Below are 18,825 nucleotides of genomic sequence, written 5' to 3' on the forward strand. Positions count from 1 at the left end.
TAAGATATTACAATATTACAGGAGAGAACCATTTTTGACGAAGCCACCAAAACAAGCAAATATATGACCTACAAATACAAAAATACATACCTATATACACATGCATACACACAGGTCAAACACCAGGGAAACATTTACATTGATCACAGAATTGCAAGTAAGTTAATAGGGCTGACTTAAAGAGTGGAAAGGAAGAGATAGACCTTAAGGAACAAGGTAAGCAGTTCCAATCAGAGGGGGCTTTAAATTTGAAAGCACGTCTTCCGATTTCTTTAGATATATTCACATTAGCGATTTTTCATGTGAACCGTGCCCCGTTCTTAACTAAACTGCCAGTGTGAAAGCACCCTTAAAGAGCTGCCAGGCACACACATACACACACAGCAGACGAGAAGAGGAGATGACTTGGATGACTGAGAGATGACTTTGAGGGTGCTTTTACACTGGCAGTTTAGTTCGGAACGGGGCACGGTTCGCATGAAAAATCGCTAATGTGAATATATCTAAAGAAATCGGAATATATCTAAAGAAATGTGAACGCTGTCATGGGACCCGGGTGCGCACTGGGCTATCGAACCTGAGACTACCTGGAGGAGGTGGTCTGAGTGCGGTTGCTCCCGAACCGTGCTGCGGTTCGCGTGTATGTGAAAGCAACACGGACTCGGGTGCGTACTAGTTCAGGAATTAAAGTATCCTGCGCATGCGTTTTAGCCGATTATGATGTATTTAGTTAAACAAAACACACGTAAGGGATGAAGATTTACCTTGGATACGAGCAAGATTGAGTGCAGTGCATTCACGCATAGTGCGTGCAATCAGGGCAACAAATGAAGGGAAATCCATTGTCTCCTCAAAAGAGTCCATTTGCAAGCAGCGGAAAGACAGCTTATGCGACACACAAACACACACACACACACACACACACACACACACACACACACACACAGTAAACCTGTGTTGTTTACTCAGCTATGCATAATAGCACCAAATTAATAAAAAACACAATATATTGACGCGCATCGTGTTTTCTATCATGCGCCGTGCACGTGTGCAATGACGTAAGATGCATGCAAATGCACCAGGGTTCGATAGAATAAAAAAAACAGACCAAAGTTGCGGGGGGCGCCGGGAACAATCGCGCTCGGCCTCGGACCGCAGCAAACGAGCCCAGTGTAAAAGCCCCCTGAATCGACTTAGAGCAAGGTAATGGCATTGCAGAAGATTACAAAAGCTTAAGGTAGTATTTCCAGGTAAGTTTCCAGGACAACAATTGATTGTGTGTGTACGTGTGCTTTAGTACTGGTCATGAGGGCTGATGAGTGGCAGGTGTGCGTGGTTAGTTCTCTGAAAGCTGAGTGAGAGAGGTAGAGCCTGGCATGCTTGTGACAACTAGACCAACTCCCTTAGGCTTCCGTGCAAATACATCAAATAATCTGTATGTGTCCTCTTCTGCCTCTAAATTGAACTCTGACCACATCCATCCCTCAGGATGAGCTTCCAAGGCTTAAGCTACTGGATTGAGCTCCAAGCAGCCTGCGCATGAGCCTCCAGCTTTGACACAATCTTTGCCTACATACCACCCGTCAGGGGAACATGTTATTAGTTTCTGCTGAATATATTTGTTTTGGCCATAACAGACAGTTAAATTGAGCGGTCATAAGCTGGCCTGTCCGGGTCCACTAGCCTGATGGCTCAGGATCTATTGAGGATTTATTTACTTGTCCCATTATACATACACATGTCATGTACCTTATGAATCGCCAGGAAGGGGTAAAATTTGCTCTGAAATGTCTTCACAGGCAAAGCCATGAGGGAATGTGTGTCCGATATGATGACATAAAACAAAATCCATCATGAATGCGCACACAGACGTGTAAGCGGTCATGCTGGGAGGTAATACACTAAAATTCCTTTCTGAGCTTCACAAATGAATCAATGTGTATCGATCGCAGCCGTGTCGGCATTTGTCAATGCTCTCATAAATAACTCAGTGCTGTTATATAGTACTCCTAGGTGCTATGAAACTTGTTTCCTCTGATAGCATCTCAATAGCTGAAACTCCCTGACAACTTTCCAAATGTTCATTGTAATGAAATTGCTCTTTTTTTCAGTTGCCTTCTTAAGACTCATTACACTTTTATTGCTTTCTCACAGTTCAGCTAGTGTCTGATGCATAATGACACAGGAATGAATTGGCTGGTGGCATATACTTGTCTTATTGTAATTGTTTATGCTTCAGCATGCTTTTCATTTCAGAAAAAAATAAGCAAGCTGCAATTTCTCAATCTCATGCATATTCACATGCCTAGAAACCTCCATTACAATTAAGAGCATAACTTCCCATTAGGGACAGGTTTTGGAAATTCTTTGTATTTTGGTGTTATTCAATATCAAACAATGGAACAATAGGCCAGATGTTCTGTCCTGTAGCGTTCTGATAGAAGACACTTTCCCTTTCAGAGTACACAAAACAAAGTGAGTGATAGAGAGAAAAAAATATGTATACATATACAGGCTAAGCAACCCAAGAAAATATTTTTACTAAGGTGTCGCTCTTTCAACTTTGTCTCAGATGTTTCTCCTCAAATTTGTAATGAGAAATAAAAAAATATCTTAACATGACAACCGCTGACAAAGTAGGTGTATGTAGCTCTAAGATGAATTTGGACAACAAAGAACAGATAATTTAGTCTTGAAAGAAAATGATGAGAAATGTTTGAATTCATGTTGAAATCTCCACTTAATGGCTTTTAAAGAGGGATTATAACAGATCATAAAGTTTGAGTTTTCTGTAGAATATTAATGAAAACAAATGTAAATGTAATTTGAAATTATTTTAAAATGAACTCAAATGAACCCTTCAACATCTATACCCTACAGTTCAAAAGTTTATGGTTAGTAATATTTTTTATTAGAAATACCGGTAAATTAACACTTTTTTTCAGCTAGGTTTTAAGGTTTTATTTAAGCTGAATAAAGAACATTAAAAAAATTATACATACAGTATATACATATATTATATATATTTACTGTACATATACTGTTTGTATATATTAAGCTATTGTTGTGTTCATGAGAAGAATTGAACAATGTTGAGTTTGTTACTCCTGTCTCGTGGGCTTCAATGTTTTATAACTCCTCCTGACAGATATCAAAGCAATTTTTCTCAGGAGAAAAATTTAAGAAGGAGGAGACTTAAGGAAAAGTCTACATTTGATCTTACTGCTTTTAAATAGAAACAAATGACATATGATAGAGATCTCATATGTCAGCTTTCTTTTACAGATGGAACGCATTCACTTTATTTGTGCTATTTTGCTCAGCCTCATTTCATTTTATTTATTTATATAGCACTAATAAAAACAACAGCCTCTTCATCTATAGGACCAAAAAGTACTTTCCCGCAACTTTAAAAGATGTATGCTGAACCTAAACAGCACAAATCCCCATGCAACAGCGGGGAAAGGTAACACCCTCAAAGTCACCGTTGACAGCAGCCAAACACTGATTTAATGATGTCATATAGTGGACAGAAAATCAAGGTGACTCAGATCCTCAAACTCATTAACATTCAGAACAGAACAGGGAGAGTGATTAATGACATCTTTATCTTTTCCACGTACTCACTAATTGTTAAATGCAGTATAAATATTTATAGTACATCAATATCAAACTAAATGTTCTCCCAAGTGAAAGCTTGAAGACATGAAATACTACTGCAGCACTTGCTCTGATGGGCCTATTCATTCGGCTCCATTCAAAATCCATCCAGTTTATGCTGCTCAATTCAAATCTATGCCATCATGTACGAATATGGGAACTATAATTACAGTTCTACTGTAATACAATACACCATATGCATACAAGACACACAGGCATGTATATGATTAGCATTCTTTAGTCGTTAATAGGACAGCGACTCTATTGACTATGGCTTATTTTATTCAAATGAGGCAATTAAAATGGTGAATATGAAGTATAGTAATTTACATGAGGTGCGGTGTATGAAGAACTTTAGTTCCCGCTGGATTGTGTTAAATTGCTCCTTCAGCCCCGCCTCGACTTGATAATTAGGATACATATTGTATTAATGATGAAAACATAAGCGCTAAATCTGGTTATGAGGTAACAGTCTAGAGGACAATGTTTAAAACAATAGGTTTTTTTCTGGCTAATTCCATCACTCTCACGGACTCTGCAAGCCATGCACAAATCTGCAAGCCCTAGAGAACCAGGTTAGAAAGACACTTTGGCTGTCAGAAAGGGAGAGCTAATGAAAACAAATGATCACATGAATTGGAAACAGTACATCAGAGCAATATTAAGTACAGTGTAAAGAGCCCATGCATACAGGCAAACAGTAAAACTAGACGTCACTAAAGTTTTATACTGAGATGCAACTACAGCTAATGTCTTAAAGGTCCCATTTTGTCAAAACTGAAATTTCCTTGGTTTTTTGATGATAACAGAGGTCTAGGGGCTATGAAACTACCATATAAGTTTCAAAACAGTCCATCCACAGACAAATGCACACAGCCTGCATAAAGTAGCTGTGCCTTTTCTCGAGCCGTTGTGACTTCCGTATAAATGTGATCTCAGAACTAATCAGTCACCACCTTCAGTCACCACCCTGAACACTGCCCACCGTGCCGCCCTCCTTTTGCCCAACCCCAGACACATCGTTGCTGAGCCACAACGACACAGATACATGTCGAGAAAGCGCTGTACAGTCGATGGATGTCAGGAAACTACATCATTGGACAGGCAACAACATTAATAAGAGACCAGTGGCTAATGTTTATTTATTCTGAAATACCACCCGTCTGTTCTGCACATTTCACAAGTGACTGCTTCGTCAATCAGGCAGAGTTCAATGTTTTTCAAAGAAGCTTCTCCTAAAAGATGCTGCAGTCCCTACATTGTTGGGTCCAACCTCAAATTCGCAACCCGTAAATAAACTTCTGACACATTATGGAGCCAGTATAATCTGAAATTATAGTTTGTAAACGGATACAAATTGATGCTGACGTGTTGTTTTGTACAGTCGATGGTTGCCACAAGCTTTGATAGAATATCTGTTGGAAACAAGACAAAAAAAAAAAAAGACAAAATACGTTGTTTTCCTAAGTAACAGACACCGGCCCTATTGGTGTCTGTTGTTTTTATTGAGTTAAAGACGTTGAGATTGAGTTCACTCAGTCTCTGTGTCTTTTGTTTTGCTAACAGAAACTAACGTTTAGTGTAACGTCAACTTACTTGCATGGGTAACATTATTTCAAAAGTCTGAGTTTGTTTACAGACCGTTTAAATTAGCGTTAACGTTAAATATGCGTGAAGCATATGGTAATTAATGGTAATTATAATACTCTTACAATAACGCCGAAAGTAAGGAGGTGGCTGTTTGTCTCCTGTCGTCGCCGATTCGGGGTCTGAGTCCGGCTCGAGCATATAAGGCCGGATAACATTTCCCTCCGCAATGTCCATAATTACAGGTGTTTTATTTACCTTACTTGTGAACAACACCAAGCCACAGCAGGCTACCGCATACATGACCCTAGATACCTGTGGTTGGCCTGGCCGTGCGTCACTCAGAAAACAATAGGCCAATCAGAAGTAAGGCTCATGAATATTAATTAGACGGGCCAAAATCGACCTGTTCTTAGCAGAATTTCTGAGAAAGGAGATTTAAAAATATATTGAGATGGTTTTTGGTACCACAAATATAAATTCTTAAGGACATCAACACCTAAAATAAAACTCCAGAAAGGTGTACAATATGGGACGTTTAATGTAACGTGCAATAAACCAATCAGAGCGTCATCTCACATTCCCTTTAAAAGCAGGCACACTTGTTCCACGGCGGATTGCTATTATAATGTCGAAATTGCCAGGCACACGCCAGGAAAGGCTCACAGCCGAGGAGACCGACGTTCTCGTGAGGGGCCTAAAAAGACAGAGAAGTGACATTGTATGGGGATGGGAGAAACCCACCCAAATTAGCTTCGGTTAAACAGGCGTATAATAATTTGGGTAAATGTGTAAGCTAAATTTATGCCTATTTTTTCCACATCTTTATGGACACCACAATGATTTCCCTCGTGTGGTAATATTTTTCCTTGTAATTGACCGTTTGCAAAAGCCACGCCCCCTAGTTATTGTTACTCCGCCCGTCAAACAAATGGTCAAACACGACCAGTGCCATAGATTGCCATGACGGGAAAAGCTATACCCGTGCGTGTCAGTGACCTTTTTTGGAGCAATACCTCCGCGATAACCTCCAGATCGAGGCAAAAGGGGTTACAGTATGCAGTGGAGGGATATACAGGTCCTTCTCAAAAAATTAGCATATTGTGATAAAGTTCATTATTTTCCATAATGTAATGATAAAAATTAAACTTTCATATATTTTAGATTCATTGCACACCAACTGAAATATTTCAGGTCTTTTACTGTTTTAATACTGATGATTTTGGCATACAGCTCATGAAAACCCAAAATTCCTATCTCAAAAAATTAGCATATCATGGAAAGGGTCTCTAAACGAGCTATTAACCTAATCATCTGAATCAACTAATTAACTCTAAACACCTGCAAAAGATTCCTGAGGCTTTTGAAAACTCCCAGCCTGTTTCATTACTAAAAACCGCAATCATGGGTAAGACTGCCGACCTGACTGCTGTCCAGAAGGACATCATTGACACCCTCAAGCAAGAGGGTAAGACACAGAAAGAAATTTCTGAACAAATAGGCTGTTCCCAGATTGCTGTATCAAGGCACCTCAGTGGGAAGTCTGTGGGAAGGAAAAAGTGTGGCAAAAAACGCTGCACAATGAGAAGAGGTGACCGGACCCTGAGGAAGATTGTGGAGAAGGACCGATTCCAAACCTTGGGGGACCTGCGGAAGCAGTGGACTGAGTTTGGAGTAGAAACATCCAGAGCCACCGTGCACAGGCGTGTGCAGGAAATGGGCTACAGGTGCCGCATTCCCCAGGTCAAGCCACTTTTGAACCAGAAACAGCGGCAGAAGCGCCTGACCTGGGCTACAGAGAAGCAGCACTGGACTGTTGCTAAGTAGTCTGAAGTACTTTTTTCGGATGAAAGCAAATTTTGCATGTCATTCGGAAATCAAGGTGCCAGAGTCTGGAGGAAGACTGGGGAGAAGGAAATGCCAAAATGCCTGAAGTCCAGTGTAAAGTACCCACAGTCAGTGATGGTCTGGGGTGCCATGTCAGCTGCTGGTGTTGGTCCACTGTGTTTTATCAAAGGCAGGGTCAATGCAGCTAGCTAGCTATCAGGAGATTTTGGAGCACTTCATACTTCCATCTGCTGAAAAGCTTTATGGAGATGAAGATTTCATTTTTCAGCACGACCTGGCACCTGCTCACAGTGCCAAAACCACTGATAAATGGTTTACTGACCATGGTATTACTGTGCTCAATTGGCCTGCCAACTCTCCTGACCTGAACCCCATAGAGAATCTGTGGGATATTGTGAAGAGAAAGTTGAGAGACGCAAGACCCAACACTCTGGATGAGCTTAAGGCCGCTATCGAAGCATCCTGGGCCTCCATAACACCTCAGCAGTGCCACAGGCTGATTGCCTCCATGCCACGGCGCATTGAAACAGTCATTTCTGCAAAAGGATTCCCGACCAAGTATTGACTATTGAGTGCATAACTGAACATAATTATTTGAAGGTTGACTTTTTTTTTTGTATTAAAAACACTTATTTTATTGGTCGGATGAAATATGCAAATTTTTTGAGTTTTGGCTTTTCATGAGCTGTATGCCAAAATCATCAGTATTAAAACAATAAAAGACCTGAAATATTTCAGTTGGTGTGCAATGAATCTAAAATATATGAAAGTTTAATTATTTATCATTAAATTATGGAAAATAATGAACTTTATCACAATATGCTAATTTTTTGAGAAGGACCTGTATTAAAAATATAAAAATACGCAATGAAGGAGACACGACTACTATCGAGGCTAATGCTATACCTGTCTCAAGCGAAATCTGAGAAACCCCATGACCTGTACCTCAAATGCAACCAGCACAGCCTTGAAGGAGATTTTATAAGCTGGTTCAGTGGCTAATTGTTTGAAGTTAGAAATATATAACTCGCGCTGCATATTTAGTAATTTTGCCTCAGATACAGGATTATACATTCGCTTTAACAAGCAGGATCTTCATTACCACGGCAACCGCTTACATGTCATGCTGAATGCGATTTTCATGTTTAAAAGAAACTATACATAAGAGACGGAAAGATGCAGATAACCATACATTATTTAAGGTTATTTCTATTTGTTACGATATTGATATATGAACTGATGTTGTCAAGTAAGCTTCATGCTTTCCCCATTGCGAACGTGCACTCCTCTAAACTGTAACGTTAGTCTACAGGTGCTGCACTGCTAGTGACTGCTGCTCATTTCCCCCCGAAAATATCATGTTAACAACAACCCTTTAGAAAACGTAATTCCTTTGTGGATCCTCTTGATCTGCTTTCTCCATGTTTCTTTGACTAATCTCAGTGTCTCAGTCTCACACACGCTGCACGCAAGTTAACCATGTTTGACACATTTAACTGGGAGTGGGGCCGTCCACACTGTTTTTATCCATTGTAGGCACCGCTCACGTTGTGTTTTTGGCTTTGTAAATGGAAAAAACACAACTCCTCCAGACAATCTCTCGGGGTACCTAGTGTCCGATTTACAAACGCAGTGGACGCACCGCTTCACCATCTTGCTTGGAGTCAATGTTTGACGGACCTGCTCACATAGTAACAGTTGCTATAATGTGTGATTGGACAATGGCCGTTTTGGAAGAGGGGCCGGCGAAAGGTCAATTATGTATAGTTTGCAAAAATGGGAACTGCTGCGTCTGTGTAAATGAGAGAAGCAAAGTGTATGTGCGCTTTGCACACGCTACATTATGGCCAAGCATGCGCCCTTAAAAAGCATCTGAATAACGCGCCACTGACTTTAGACTAGGTTTTTCCTGGTCTGTGGCGGAATTGTTCTCTGAAACTGCAAGATAGCACCAGGGAACGTTTTCGCTGAACCCGGGAGCGCAAGTTCATTCCCTAATTTACGGGCATGCGTCTGTGGAGGGAAAAGTCTGCTGTGCGTCAGGTGCAAAATAGGAATGATGCATGCGTTGGTGTAAAAAGTCAATTGCGCTGGGTGCAAGATAGGGCCCAATAGGTTCCAATGTTGTTTTGGATTCCATTGACATTCATTGTATGTACAAAAACAGTTAAAACATTAATCAAAACATCGTTTTTGTCTGGGTTCAGCAGAAATAAAAACGATATGATTTACAGTCTGTATGAATTAAATCTGTATGATTTATGGAATGAAATGAGGGTAATGTTGACAGTGAAGACAGAATTTAAATATTTAGGTGAACTATCCCTTTATAACCACTTTGATACTTAATAATATGTCTTAAACTGAGAAACTCTCAAAAAGTGAGGGAAGTTCAGTAAATTCACTCACCTTGAAAAGTTATTTGGGGTTTATTACCAGAACTGATGTGTTTTTATGTTTATAAGTGGCGAGGCTCACGAGAAGATACCCAAAACAAAGGACTGGTGCGTAGGTATTGCGTCACTCACAGGCTGACTTTTTCAAGACAAGGTTGTCAAGGGCAGGAAGTCTCAGTTACTGAAACAACACTGATAAAGGTTTGCTAACCCCCCACCCTGAGTGTGTGTGTGTCTTTCAATGTATGTGATATATCATTTGTGCATGTTGGTGCATTTGCAATTGGCTGCCAAGACACAGGTAGTGACATCACCAGCACAGATCTAATTTAGGAGCCTTTCTATGGGACCTTTGCATTTCATGTCTGTAGCACCCTATGAGCAATGGTAATACTGGCACTTGCCTAAAAAATCAACTAATAAGGTTGCATTCGTGAAACTATTTTACTGGTTGAAGCACAAGCCAGTATGATCAAGAGCAAATCAGATGACCTGCATACTGACTGGTAGCAATATACTGGCTTAGGATTGTTTTTAACATGTATCATGTGTATACATTGCCAGAATTGAGAGACATGGAGTATGTATTTAGTGGCCACAGAGGTCTTGGATACTACAAAATAATTTTATGTGTATACATTAATAAACATAAACCTCTGTTATAAAGCCCTGTAAACACAGTGATTTCTCAGGGTGGAAGGATTTACGATCCATATTTTTTTTAGGTTAGCACAAACTTGTAACTGAATGTTTAATTTACACTACAGTTCAAAGATTTGCGGTCAGTAAGACTATTTTTTGCAAAAATCTCACCTACGACGATTGCAGTTAAATATATATCTATTTAAGAAAAAAACTGATTTTCATACCTCTTGAAGAATCTTCAGAGCCTTCACATGTCTGTAGATAATTGAAAAGAGGTGACATTATTTTTTTTACTCTTAAAGACAGAACAAAACACCTGTCCAATTCTGTCAAGCAGATATATCCCTAATCATCCAAGTAAAACCAACATTTAAACAGCCAATTTATGAAGTCAGTTGAGATACATAACACATTCATTTTGAAGGGCTTAGGAGAAAAAGCAGTCTTGCTTATATCGGATTGCATTTAATAAATCTACACGCTTAATGACTCATTGAGGCGCTGCTGAAATGCAATAACTTAAGGCAGACAGTCCAGTAATAGGCTGTCAGTTTGAGTATCAGAGGAGCTGTTGAGCGAACAAGAATAGACAGTGATAAAGATGTGGACAGGGTCTGGATAAAGAAGATCCCTGAAGGACATCACATGAGACACAATTGGTCTGTATCTGAAATGTGTTCAAATCCAGACAGAGACAAACACTTACTCTCTTTCTGAGTCCACGAGGTCTTTGGCAATGTAGTAGGCTCTGGATCGGCCATCAATCTGAAAGTGACAGAAAAGAAAGCCATGAGAGATAAATGAAGAGACCCAGTGTTTAAAGTGTTCATAGTGCAGTACACTTGCATATACACAGGCACATAGACATTTTATAATGTGCACTATTGATTATTTACTGATTCATCTCAGCTATTGGACTGTTGATTGCATGTCACCACCATTGCTGCGTTGTTGTTGTTTATGTTCTGTTTTCTGTATCCCCAATCTCTACAATGTTGTTGGATGTTTGATGTGGTTTTTATTTTTTATTGTTAGTTACTGTTATCTTATCTGTGCTAATGTTCAATGTGGCTCCCTTGAGTGCAAAATGAATTCCGCTCGGGGCATTAAAGGTTTCATTCATTCATTGCAGCTTTTAGTAACAACACTGAGTAAATAGAAATAAATAGATGATATTAATACTGTTACTGTATATAAATGTATTGATAGATACATATATGGAGACAGAGTGAGAAAGGGATGGACGTTCTGAACTAATTTCTCATTCAACCCTGTCAAAAGAAGACTGATTATTTCATTAAACCACAACGTAAATGAGAAAGCTTTCCTGGACGTGCCGTTTTAAGCACAGATGCATTATGGATGAGAGGTTGCGTTCATGGCAAGCACAAATCCACCATTGATTTGCAAGCTAATCACAGCTGTCTGAACACTAGTGTTACTACTGAATGGACATATTAAGGAGAACATGACTGGAACATAATTGCTAATACTCTTAGATTTAATAGTTTCGATTTTAATAGTTTTGTCAAAATCGGGGCTAAGCTCATTTTTATGCATGCATAATGAAACAAATTGTATAGTGCAGCTGGCTTTTTTCCAGCTTGTTGTTGTGCCGGGACAGGTTACTCCCAGATATTCTTTTCTTTTTAAAGACGAAGAAAACAAGGAAGCAGGCGTCACAAGGCCGGGGCCCCGGCTGATATTACAGTGGCAGAGGGAATGGGTGGGGTCCGGCTCTCACTGCAGCGCTACACTGACTGCCAGGAGATGTATGAACCTGGATCTCAGACAATTGCACACGCAGGGAATTCCACTTCAACAGGGAGGGTCCTTGTTTTTACCTACTTTAAAGATGTGATTATTCTGGTAATGGTGTAATTGAAGGTTATAAAAGGTACTGTAGTAAAAGTGTATACAAGAAAGGAAAGTGTAAGATTAAACTGACAGACATTATTTTTGTGTGCTATTCTAACACACGAGTTTATAAACATTTTTGATATCAGGGACATATATAAGCAGCTAAATATGTTAAAGTATAAAGACACATTTATACTTCAAAAAATTGTAAGTATTATAAAAACAACATGTTTGCGATATTAAATAATGTCTGATGTTTTCATTGCACTAAACATTGTATGATACTTATTAGGGATGGAAATCTCCTGGCACCTCATAATTTGATTACGATTCAAAGGATTGCGATGCAATGATAAAACGATTACTTGTAACTTGCGATGATAAAACGACTACTTAGTACTTTCAAAGCAAAGTATTTGTAATGATTCATAATGATTTCTTTCCCAAATATAGTCAATTGTATTTATTACATTAAATATTGTATATTTACGTTGTATTATTTAGATCTTCTCCTCCACACTGCTTACTAATCAGTAAGATTAATATTTCTGAAAAAAGTATCTTATGCTCACCGAGGCTGCATTTATTTGGCCACAAATACAGTAAAAAAAGGCAATATTGTATTATACAATATTAATTTTTTTGATGGCAAATCTGAAGTTTTAGCATCATTACTCCAGTCTTCAGTGTCACATATCACAGAAATCATTTTAATATGCTGATTTGGTGCTCAAGAATTTCTTGTTATTATAGATGTTGAAAAAAGTTGTGCTGATTAATATTTTTGTTAAAATGGTGATACACTTTTACAGGATTCTTATAACAGTATTTGTTTGAAACAGACATCTTTTGTAATTTTATAAATGTCTTTACGGTCACCTTTACTGTCAATATTTTTTTTTGTACCAAAGCATGAAAATATGTTTGCAGAGATTTAGGAAACATGCTAAATTCAAAGACTTGTTTTTCTTGTTTGAGTCAGAATGTCTGTTTTTGTTTTGGTCAGTGTAATCCTCCCCACTGCAAATTAATCCAATAGTATTTCAACACCGCAGGTTGCCAGGTGGCAGAAAATATAGCATATTGCATTCATGAAAGCCAGCAAACGAACTGGGTCAGAGAACACATATTCTACAAGAACTAAAAAGAATCGGCATCCTTCTAAAGAGGTCTATGACCAGAGGCATATTAACACATACTAAAATGCAGATAAACATAGAGTGTAAGGCTCATCACATTCCATTCGTTGCGTGTCCTCAATCTAGCACCCCGTGTGAGCGTTAAGTCTGAGGAGGAGGGGGCGGGGCAAACAACTCTCTCCAATATTTTGATTTGGACTGCAGTATTCATTTTTACCTCTAGCTGTCAATATTACATACTGTACCTTAAACAAAAAAACCTTATTGAATTTGAACGGTAGTGTATGTACCACTACTAGTAAGCATTGACAAGCCTTTGCAAACTGATCAAATTGTTAGCTAACCTGTCGGTCATGGCAGTGGTCTCCACAACCGTCCTCTTCTTCAGATGTACGTCCATTATCTTCCTCATTGGACACAGTGGCAGACACAGGACAGACAGGAAAAGGCTCAGTGTAGGCACTGAGAATAGATGAAAACATGAGAGAGATAGTTAATTTGATGCACTATACTCATTATGGATTAGTCAGTACTGTACGTATAGGCTTTTCACACAAATTTTAATTTAGTTTTGAAAAGGGATTAGCACCAATGTTTATCTTGACTTATGAGTCCCTGCTCTAGAGTTAATGCACATAATACATGCACAGAAACTTTCGTGAGCTGAGTTTAGTTTTTACCATTCATCCTAGACGAAGAATAATGTTTAAATTAACATCAAATCCCTAATGAAAGTACACCATCATCACTGTGTCTAACAGAGCCCAGAGGAGAAACTTAACTGTTACGATCAGAACACTGCGTGTGGCAAACAACAAACCATCCAATCTCTCCAAATCAAAAACAACGGAACAAACCGTCTCAAAACAATATTTTAAATTAGAGGGCACTTTGGTATCCAGCAGAGCAGAAATTACCCTTTGCCAAGGAGGAACAAATTCCCCCTCTTCATTTAAACAAGACCTGGTGAGAATAATTTGTTTTTTCCTCCCCTGCTCCTCCTTACAGTAGTAACACGGATGGCTGGGGCCAGATTGCGAGGACGCTTACGGTTGGGCATGAAGGGCTGGCTTGGTGATCCTGTGGTGAGCACTTAAAGCCGAAAAGAAGATGCAGCCCTGAGGATATGCAAATATGCACAGTGAAGCTGCTTATATACTGTGGAGGGCACATATGAGGGAAACTTTGAGTGCACTTGCGCCTACACTTAACTAGAGGCAACAGCAAGAATTTGAATTCTTGGTTTTAAAAGATTGTATAACGGAATCAAATTTAAAAGCGATAAAAATCAGTATGTGCGTATACTGTCAGTGTATAAACGCTTTAGAGGTGCTCAGCTGGGTGTCATACTACTCAAGGACACTGTACGCTTCTGAAAAGCACACACACACGCACGCACGCACGCGCACACACACACACACACACACACACACACACACACAATGTCTGGAGGTGGAAGTGGAAATTGCTCATTGCTCATAGCCAGCTGAACTGGGCGAGCTAAGGTGACAGTTCATTTTAAGGCCCCAGATGAAGCATATAGGAGCCTTCTGGCAGGACGTCACTACAATCTCACCAGCTGAGGACTCCATTTTCAGTGAAAGCGAAAGTTAGCATAAGACAAAGCAAGCTGTTTTTTTTTAAATCTGAAACACAGGTCTTTCAAATAAATTCGAACTGAAATTGCCCATATGCAGCTCTCCAGGATGAAACAAAACAAATATTTTTATCAACACATCTGGTTTTCAGACGGGTATATGATTTGTGTCTTTTGCATCATGCTGAGGGGATTGTCACGACACAACAATACGCATTTTCACTCTGGTGAAAAATAATAGAATAAATACAGATAAAAAGTATATAAATATTATAAATAAAATAATATTAATATACTGTATTAACATATTTACAAAAAATACTAATTTAGCCAATAAAAAAAGCCATTGGAAAATTCTGAAGTGTGTGTAAAATGTGCATTCATCTTTTCCAACCTACTGTACATAATCTCTCTATCAGCCAAAAGTGACGATTTACACAATCCTCCTGACTCCTCAACATTACCATTTATGAGAAGCAATTATAGAGCAAAGTACTTCTCTAAGCTGTTTGCGTTAAGGTACCCATGAGCTAAATTTACTGCTGAAAATTACACAGAAAGTGCAATGATTTCCTATAACACATCTATATGTCCTACTGTCTGATGCTTCCCTGAGGCTTGTTATATGTAATTCAATTGATTTAAACTCTTGATAATAAAATATACATTAGAAACCCTGGTGTTTCTCTGTCTGAATCTGTGTAATAGTGCTATTGTAGGAGATAAGCATCGCTGAGATGACTTCATTACCAGACTTCATTTAACAAAACGTATTTTAATGCAGATGAGGAGAAAGTGAAGAACGGTTTGTGTTGGTTGAACAGAGAGATGTATATTCTTGCTTGGTTTTAGTTTGGTGGTGTTAAAGGGATTGCTCACCCAAAAATGAAAATTATGTCATCATCAGGGATATTTGTTCTTTTTGTCATCTTTTCAGAATCATTTAATTTATCTTTAATGTTAAATGCTTTTAAATTTGTCACATTTAGTTCAAAGGATCTGCTTTCTTACAAATATGCGTAAAGTTTTTACATTGTAAATATTATTCAAGTCAAACACTTGACCCCTGCCTTTACTGTAATATTAGAAAAGACACGAAGAAAGCTGGGAACGATGACAACAAAAATATCTTGTGGTAGCCTTGCTTTCCTGACTGCCACACCTCGCCTTGTTGTTTGGGTCGCAGGGGAGTCTGGGAGATCGGTATTGCCTGTCTCCACCCCATCTCACTGACCCTGTCCCCCTCGCCCTTGTCCTGCATTTCCTGTAAACAGCAGTGTGGAGGCTCATTGGCTGGGTGCGTCCTCTCTTGGGATAACCTGGCAATGACCTGAGAGCCCTGGGCACCAGGCCCAACTCAGACCGGACCGGACCAGGCCAGGCCAGACCCACACCCAAGTTTTGTGAGCATTAATGTGCAGAAAGCATTCAGAACACATATGAAAAAACTTTTTCTCTCAATATTCTGTGTATGTATGTTTCAAACGGTCTTTCTGAGTATCTCTTTTCCTTTTTTATGTTTTTTTGCTATACTTGCTGTATGTTAGTTAATTTTCTTATTCTATAATGTGCATAATAATAATAATAATCAAGACATATCAAGAGAATGAAGGGTCAAAAAAAATTCAAAATATAATATAATATAATATAATATAATATAATATATGCTGCAAAGATCTTTAGAAAATCGGCAGTTTCTAAACGCATGAATACACAAAAAATTAACTGAAACATTTTTAAATATTATTGATGATTCTATTCTAATTATTAAATTCTATATGAATACTTTTCAAAACTAATCATTAAGAATATGACATGTCAAATATTTCTACAATATAGGAGGTTCAATAGTCAAACTATAAAAAGGAGTTTCAAAATTTTTCCTCAATCATCTTCTCACACTGCCCACTGTCCTTTGGGACCAGCAAAGAGTACAAAACGTTTCTCTGATTGGCTTGGGCATGAAAAATATTCTTTCTTTATACATCTGCAATCAATCACTTTCCTGTCATTGTGTCTCCATCCACCAAAGTGGCAATGTCAATTTTTCTCTGCAGGCATTCAAAATACGACAAACAAAAACAGACAGAACATCAGCAGTGACGGAGGATTCTCTTGGGACACAGAGCGGCTAATGGTGCAGACACATAGACCCATTTGCAAACATGCAATGCTGTTAGATTGCACAGCAACACAATGAGTCAATAATGTCACCAGAAAAAAGGTCCCTGGCTCCCATATCATCTTCTTGAATAATGGAGGATGCCACAAAAGTGTGGCACATAAACACTTTAGCCAGGGGTAATATCCAAAAGTAGTGAGTATTCACACCATCCCTAGCAGGCTAGTACTCAAAAATAAGTAAATAACGATTTACTGGTAAAAGCTGAAAACACAGACTGAAGTAAAAGACCTACAAATACTTGGTTAGGTTATGGTTAGGTAAAGGATGTTATGGCTATTCACACCAAGCATGAATTTTAACCAAAACATTTCCATGGGAAAAAAATCTTACTGTATTCTTATTGTAATATTTCTATATCAAGCTATCACTTCATTTAACTTCTAGTAATGGGTTGTATTACTCATAGGGCCCTATCATACACCCGGCGCAATGCAGCGCCAAGTGTTTTTTTGCAAGTTTCAGCCCGACGCAGTTATCATTTTCACGTCCTGTGCCACATTTTTAAAATAGCAAATGCATTTGCGCCCATCTGTGCGCCCATGGGTGTGCTGGTCTGAAAATGAAGTGTGTTCAGGCGCATTGTTGGAGCGTTACTAATTTAAAGCAACTGAAATAGACTGCGTCCCTGTGTGTATTAAGCAAAGTGTACGCATATTTTTTTGGTTATTTTAAGGGCGCATTAGTAATATGCCCCTATAGGCGGGTCAGAACGTGCGTACACTCTACTTATTACATACACAGGGACGCGCAGCAGCACACAAACTAGCCAAATATTAAAAATAAAAGTATTACAATGTAAAAGATTAATATTGTGTACATAAAGATATGGTGGAATCCGTCTTGTCCCGTAGATGGTCTGCTTGCGCTTTAACCTCACACATGAACTGATCTGTTTGCGCTCTAGAGACACGTTCAGTTTTTCAGCTGGCAAATTCTGCCATGTAAATAGCAATCCGCCAAGGCGCGAGCGCAACTGGCTTTTAAAGCGAATGAGAAATGAGACTTTATTTCACGTTACGCCCAAAACACACCCATTACTCATTAAGAGAATAGGGACAACCCTTTTAGACCATGCACTGCGTGCACCGACCATTTTTCCAGTCGTTAGACTGGCAAAAGTGGATTCGGACACGCCCTAAGTGCACTTGCGCTCTGCCCTTTAGACCATGCGCTTAGATTGTTAAAATAAGGCCCATAATCTTTCATCAAAATAACTTCCCCTCCCTCTTGCAACAACATCTTTTCTGTTCTCTGACAGAATCATGAAAAATATATTTTTTCCAAAAACTGCATGTACTGCATGTGAAACTGAATGTGAGTGATAAACAATGGAGAGACTAACAACATTACAAGCTATTCTGGAAATTTCCCTTGTGTTTCTCTGAAAATCGGATTAAAAAGCAACCCAAAGGCCACTTGAAACAGTCAGGGTCTTTGACTACACTGGAGGTAATCGAGCAGAGGTTTCTAATGATGACTCTAGGTTGGTATAGTGAGAGCAGAAAGGGTCATCCGGTCAAAAGAAGGTCAGAAAGTCATCTGTCTTTAAACCACTCTAAAACCTCTAATCTCCCAAAAGCCCAATAAAAGAAAAACACTTGTTGAATTTGGTTTATTAACACTACATGCTAGTAAAATCCTCATGCAGAGAACAGAAAACTCTCCACCGGTTTTCTCATCTATTCCCCTCCACTCAGCTGCATCAGGCTGTGAGAGCATTGCAATAAAGGAGAAAAATAGCCTTAATGTTTAATCCACTTTCTTCCCATACTATTTGTATCATTGAACCATTGCATTGTATTCTTTCTCACACAGATAGGGTACTCCAACAAATGTACCATCAAATCCTGCAAATGAGAAAATCAGATAAGCTACCCTGCAAGCATCTTTTCATCCAATGAAACTCAA

At 38.9% G+C, this 18,825-nt stretch overlaps 1 protein-coding gene across 6 annotated transcripts in view; it reads right to left on the bottom strand.

Moving 5' to 3' along the window:
- The window catches only part of fgd5a (FYVE, RhoGEF and PH domain containing 5a), a 98,101-nt gene that overhangs the window by 37,699 nt on the left and 41,577 nt on the right, over window positions 1–18,825 (bottom strand). For all 6 annotated transcript variants that reach the window (XM_077203173.1, XM_077203170.1, XM_077203169.1 and 3 more), the window contains 3 exons: window positions 13,480–13,597; window positions 10,843–10,901; window positions 10,361–10,391 (listed from right to left, as the gene is read on the bottom strand). In XM_077203173.1, the coding sequence (XP_077059288.1) occupies window positions 10,361–10,391; window positions 10,843–10,901; window positions 13,480–13,597 (208 nt within the window). The remainder of the gene's footprint in view (window positions 1–10,360; window positions 10,392–10,842; window positions 10,902–13,479; window positions 13,598–18,825) is intronic.

The sequence above is a fragment of the Siphateles boraxobius genome, unplaced genomic scaffold (assembly GCF_051911475.1).
Source record: "Siphateles boraxobius isolate OS27281-9 unplaced genomic scaffold, OSU_SipBor_1 5, whole genome shotgun sequence".
NCBI lineage: Eukaryota > Metazoa > Chordata > Actinopteri > Cypriniformes > Leuciscidae > Siphateles > Siphateles boraxobius.